This window comes from Rutilus rutilus (genome assembly GCF_951802725.1).
Source record: "Rutilus rutilus genome assembly, chromosome: 25".
Classification (NCBI taxonomy): domain Eukaryota; kingdom Metazoa; phylum Chordata; class Actinopteri; order Cypriniformes; family Leuciscidae; genus Rutilus; species Rutilus rutilus.
Window position 1 is genome coordinate 26246348 of NC_140229.1, and position 6199 is coordinate 26252546.

Sequence of the window (6199 nt, forward strand, 5' to 3'; positions counted from 1 at the left end):
AGGGACGGCTATAGGTTTCTTCTGGGGCTGATTGGTTGGAGGGACGGCTATAGGCTTCTTCTGGTGTTGATTGGTTGGAGGGACGGCTATAGGCTTCTTCTCGTGCTGATTGGTTGAAGGTACGGCTATAGGTTTCTTCTGGTGCTGATTGGTTGGAGGGACGGCTATAGGCTTCTTCTCATGCTGATTGGTTGAAGGTACGGCTATAGGTTTCTTCTGGTGCTGATTGGTTGGAGGGACGGCTATAGGTTTCTTCTGGTGCTGATTGGTTGGAGGGACGGCTATAGGCTTCTTCTGCTGCTGATTGGTTGGAGGGACGGCTATAGGCTTCTTCTCGTGCTGATTGGTTGGAGAGACGGCTATAGGTTTCTTCTGGGGCTGATTGGTTGGAGGGACGGCTATAGGTTTCTTCTTGTTCTGATTGGTTGGAGGGACGGCTATAGGTTTCTTCTGGTGCTGATTGGTTGGAGGGATGGCTGTAGGCTTCTTCTCGTGCTGATTGGTTGGAGGGATGGCTGTAGGCTTCTTCTCGTGCTGATTGGTTGGAGGGATGGCTGTAGGCTTCTTCTCGTGCTGATTGGTTGGAGGGACGGCTATAGGTTTCTTCTGGTGCTGATTGGTTGGAGGGACGGCTATAGGCTTCTTCTCGTGCTGATTGGTTGGAGGTACGTCTCGACCTGACTGCAGTTCATCATCGTAACCGTCTTGAGTGGGCAAATGCTCACATTCGATGCCGTCTGGCACTTTGGAGAGGTGTTCTCTTCACAGATGAATCCCGGTTTTCACTGTACAGGGCAGATGGCAGACAGCGCGTATGGCGTCTTGTGGGTGAGCGGTTTGCTGATGTCAACGTTGTGGATCGAGTGGTGGCGGTGGGGTAATGGTATGGGCAGGCGTATGTTATGGACAACGAACACAGGTGCATTTTATTGATGGCATTTTGAATGCACAGAGACACCGTGACAAGATCCTGAGGCCCATTGTTGTGCCGTTCATCCACGACCATCACCTCATGTTGCAGCATGATAATGCACGGCCTCATGTTGCAAGGATCTGTACACAATTCCTGGAAGCTGAAAACATCCCAGTTCTTGCATGGCCAGTTTCTCAATATTTGAGAGAAATAGGCCTTTTGTGTACATAGAAAAAGTCTTAGATGTTTGAGTTCAGCTCATGAAAAATGGGGGCAAAAACAAAAGTGTTGCGTTTATAATTTTGTTCAGTGTACTTCTAATATTTTAAATTTTCCTTTCTAAAAAAGGCCTACTGCTTATCAGAAGCTCTTCCAGGTTTGTGGAATTGTCATGTGACTTTCACTGAAAACTGAGATTTACAGAAGTCACTTCACTCATAATAAGTGTTTTCTTAATCTTGCAACTTTGCAGCTCCTGACGAACACATTAATTATTATCTGAATGATCACTCAGTCAGTTATTTAACCATGTATTACTTTCTTAGGAAAGCTTTTGTCTTTTAAACACATTAACCAATGTCCAAATACACATAATGGTCACATTGTCAGTTTGTTTTAATTTCTGTTCTGGTCTGTGTTAAGTTAATCTGGTAATAATATAATAATAATAAAATTAAAGCTACAATATGTAAAAAATTTTCGCTGCTAGGGGTCACTAACCTCTTACAATAACAAAGGCGTATGTTAATTGACGCATAAGCAGAATTATGGAACTTGTTGTCATGCTGATGGATCTAATAATGTTTATGGATGAGTGAATACATTGATGTTTTTAACATGACTGTGGAATGAAGCAGGGAGTGATTGCTAATGAGAGACAGATATCAGCACCACACGCTGCTGTGTGGACTCCCGCGGATATAAAGGAATGAGGACATTTCATTCTACCGAACTACCCGCAAGTGTAGAATTACTAGTTACTCACACATGTCAGTTTATTAGACGAATAAAACTTGTGAGGTAACGCAGCGCTGTTTCACTTGGTCTACACAATCATACTAAACTGCATTTGAGTGTGTTGAAAGTTATAATGTTATTCTATGTGTTAGTTTGTTGTCTGTATGAGACTAGCAGTAAGCTAGATCAGCATTAGAATAAGATACTGATCATATTCTAACATTTCAACATGTTGAGATTTAACATTGATTAGTTTTATGTATATTTGCTCACCTGGCTGTCTAATAAAGTACATGCAAGAGCGGCGTCTCTGTCAAGTCCAAGTTTGTTGCGGACGTGGAGCTCTCGGCATCTCGAAAACACCATGCTGATATTGATCCTCGTTTTTGTTCTCCTTTTGTCCCAAAGTCTGCTTGCCATGGTCCATAATGTTTGAAAGAAACAACAACAGCGCGAGCGTGCCGCTAGACGTAACGCAGTTGTCCATGTCTGTCACCATATATGAGATATAACCAGGAATAACGTGGATATTACGTCATTGACAGGCGACAATGACCAGGGACAAGTCATTATTTTAAATAGGAATTTCTCTGAAATTAAAAATCTTTGGGAACTTTTGGGATATTGTACACAACGGCAGGAAATATATCACACTGTGCAAGTGATTTTTGGATATTTTATTTCTAATTGTATAAAATTGTACTTTTAAGTTTATGGTTCTCTGATGGTTAATAGTCACATGACATGCAGGTAAACAAATAAAACATTTCATCTTTAATTTTGATCATCTGTTTTAATATGATTATTTTTATTTTAAAATTATTCATTTCAATTTAACATTTTCATGACTTAATTAATTACTTAATAGCTTTGAGCCCCAGTCTGGGAAACTCTGACATAATGTAATATTTAATGTAGGCTACTTCATGTTGCTTGTAACAGAGAATAGAATATATTTTCTTTCTCTTTGTATTTTTATATCAATTTGGTACAAGATTATCCTATTCAAATGATCAATATGATAAATGAGTTAGGTCAAAAGCGATCAAAAAGTAGTCAGATTATATTACATTAAATGTGTAATGTAATGGATTACGTTACTACAATTTTTTTTATCATGTCATTTGGAATCAGTAACTGATTACAATTTGTAAGTAACCTACCCAGCTCTATTGTTTACATAGGATACATTACTGATGCTAGGCTTGAAAGGATGTATAATTTGAGAATGTATTTTGTAACGAACAGTCGTACAGTATGAAACTCTATGAAACACACTGAAAACTGACATTTAGCCTATCACATTGGAGAGGACGTTATTATTTAAAGAAGGGAAGAAAAAAGCCGTTCACAGTTCAGTATGAAGACCATTCAATAATGCCATTGCTATCTGTTTACATTTCGAATGGTAAACATTTCGAATGAAATTCTAATTTTAATCTTACATTTCTTAACTTCACAAAAGCCTAACGCACATCTACAGCTGAATTAGGCTATATATAGCCCACTATAAAACGGAAGGGTCAGATGAATATGAGGAATATAATGAGGCAGGGCTTCGTGTGTGTTTTGCAACGGGCTGAAATCCCAGATGATGACGTCACGGGGAGAGAACGGGAGAGAGTCAGCAGACACTCAGGAAACACACGCTCCCTTTAAACATCACAGTCATGCCTCAGATGGACCTTTAGAGGGATCGCAGACCTCAGGAAAAACAACCCATATCCCATCATCTCCATCGTCCACCACGACATGACAACGGGAATTTAAAATTACGCCTTTGTACATCAGCATTTAGGTGAGTTTCCGAAGCGCATCCATTCAAACCAGCGAATTAAATCGGGTTATGTATTATTTATTATTTAAAATACACCATATTTATTATATATAATTTATTATATAACAAGGAATATCAAAGGTATAGTATAGTGGTACTCACAGTTTAGTGCCGTTTTCTGTTGGTCTGTGTTGTTTTGCGCATTCTGCCTCCATCAAACAGCGCTGCATCACATCCTGACCCGTTTACCGTCAAATAAAAGACGCATTCAGATATATGTCCCGTTTTTGCTTGCATCCATGTGCTCACTGAGCATGTGCTGCTCCTGTGTTGAGGCTTTGATATTCGTCCTGCTGGATGAACTGATCAGGGAAACCTAAATGTCAGACTGGCAGGAGTCTCATTGGCCAGTATCTCTACTGACTCTCATTATAAGAAAGCTGAGTTTACTTTGATTTCGAATTGCATGGATTTTGAATGCTTTATATTAGGGGTGTAATGATACCCTCATGTCACGATTCGAACATATCGCGATACTGAACTCACGATACGATATTATTGCGATACTCCAAGACATATGGTAGCCTTAAAGGTTAACCAAAAATGTACAGTTGATTGACACGCTAAATTTGGTGTTACATTGTGGGTGTAAATGAATAGGCTTGGACTTGGTGCTGTAAACGAGACACCAGAATAAAAAAAAATCATGATTCTGGAGCTGAAAATACTGACTTATTTTAGACGAATATACTTGCACTTGTACTAGATATATTTAAAATAATGTAGGCCACTTTTTACTGGTAACATCAGACATACGGCATTATCAGGACCCACAAATATTCCCCCATTGCATTATTATATTCAACATCATATATAGTAGTTTAATACTGACACAGAAATGTTCATTTTGGGTGAACTATCCACGATACATATCGATGCATTTTTGTATTGCGATATATCGTGACACCCCTTCTTTATATATTTTTTATATGTTTATATTGTAGAAAGCTCTCTGTAGGCTACCGAAATCATCTTTTAAAACAGACTTAAAATAATGTAATATCATATTAATATTATAATATAATGTTTGGCTCGTTTCTTGATTTATAATGCAAATACAGTGTTGTCGACGGGATGTCAAACTTCTGGTGCTTGTATTTCATAAGCATTCCTTTCACTTTGCCTCCATCCAGGTCTTTTTAAGCGCCGCTATGCCAGAACAAAGCAATGATTACCGGGTGGTTGTGTTTGGAGCCGGCGGAGTGGGCAAAAGCTCCCTGGTCTTGCGCTTTGTGAAGGGAACCTTTCGCGAGAGCTACATCCCCACCGTCGAGGACACCTACAGGCAGGTGATCAGCTGCGACAAGAGCATCTGCACGCTTCAGATCACGGACACCACCGGCAGCCACCAGTTCCCCGCCATGCAGCGCCTGTCCATCACTAAAGGCCACGCATTCATCTTAGTCTACTCAATCTCCAGCAAACAGTCTCTGGAGGAGCTCAAGCCCATCTTTGAGCAGATCTGCCTGATTAAGGGAGACATCGAGAACATCCCGATCATGCTGGTGGGAAACAAGAACGACGAGCTGAACAGCCGTGAAGTGGAGAGCGGGGACGGAGAGGCCACGGCCAAGAGGTGGAAGTGTGCCTTCATGGAGACCTCAGCCAAGACCAATCACAACGTCAAGGAGCTGTTTCAGGAGCTTCTGAACTTGGAGAAACGCAGGACTGTGAGCCTTCAGATCGACAGCAAGAAGAGCAAGCAGCAAAAACGAGCTGAGAAGCTGAAGGGCAAATGTGTAGTCATGTGAAAAACCAAAGTGTGTTTGGAAAACCAAAGCATTTCGCGGATGGTTTTAATGCGCCTGAAGACAAGAACGTTGGAAGAGGAGCAAGGATTTAGTGGGACAACTGTTGTTTACTCGGATATCTTAAAGAAAGAGTTCATCCAAAAATGAAAATGTGGTAAACCGTTAAGGCTTTATTTCTTCTGTGGAACACAAATGTAAAAAAAAAAATTTTTAAGAAGAATGGGCGCTCTTTTCCATATTAAGTAAACGGGGTAATGTCCAAAATGACAAACAGCAGTTCATATGACTCATGCGCAATATTCCTAAAGTCATTCGCTTACTGGAAGGGAAGATCTTTTTCGATGATGCCTTTTAATTTAGGAGCCTGACTGCACTAGTCCCATCCACCAACATTATATGCAATTATGCAAAAGAGTGAGCAAAATATACATTCTTTACTTATTCTTTGACTTTATTTTCTGTGGAGAAATACGGAGTCCCTAAAGGGACATGGTGGTGGAAAAAAACATGAGATGGGACAAACAATAAGTCAATGCTTCTCTAACAAATCAACCGAGAAACTATGTGTTCACTAGCAAAACATTTTGAGCTCTTTCTCTTTTTGAGTTTCTTGGTGGAACGCAAGCGTTTTTGCGAGGGAACGCAAAGTTTCTCAGGGGAATGCAAAACATTTGCAAAACAACGCAAAAGCACTGACAAATAATTTTTCCTCCATCTCATATTTTTTCCTTCATCATGTTC

The 6199-nt window shown here is 40.2% G+C and overlaps 1 protein-coding gene across 1 annotated transcript; it reads left to right on the forward strand.

The window, feature by feature from the left end:
* Nucleotides 1-3474: 3474 nt before the first annotated feature.
* On the forward strand, nucleotides 3475-5654 carry diras2 (DIRAS family GTPase 2). The gene is made up of 2 exons (XM_084401239.1): nucleotides 3475-3668; nucleotides 4841-5654. The coding sequence occupies exon 2, from the start codon at nucleotides 4859-4861 to the stop codon at nucleotides 5456-5458; it is 600 nt and encodes a 199-aa protein (XP_084257365.1). The 5' UTR covers nucleotides 3475-3668; nucleotides 4841-4858; the 3' UTR covers nucleotides 5459-5654.
* Nucleotides 5655-6199: the final 545 nt, after the last annotated feature.

What these genes read in the sequence shown, in the direction of transcription:
- diras2 (XM_084401239.1), top strand. Translation starts at nt 4,859, where the DNA reads ATGCCAGAACAAAGCAATGATTACCGGGTGGTTGTGTTTGGAGCCGGC.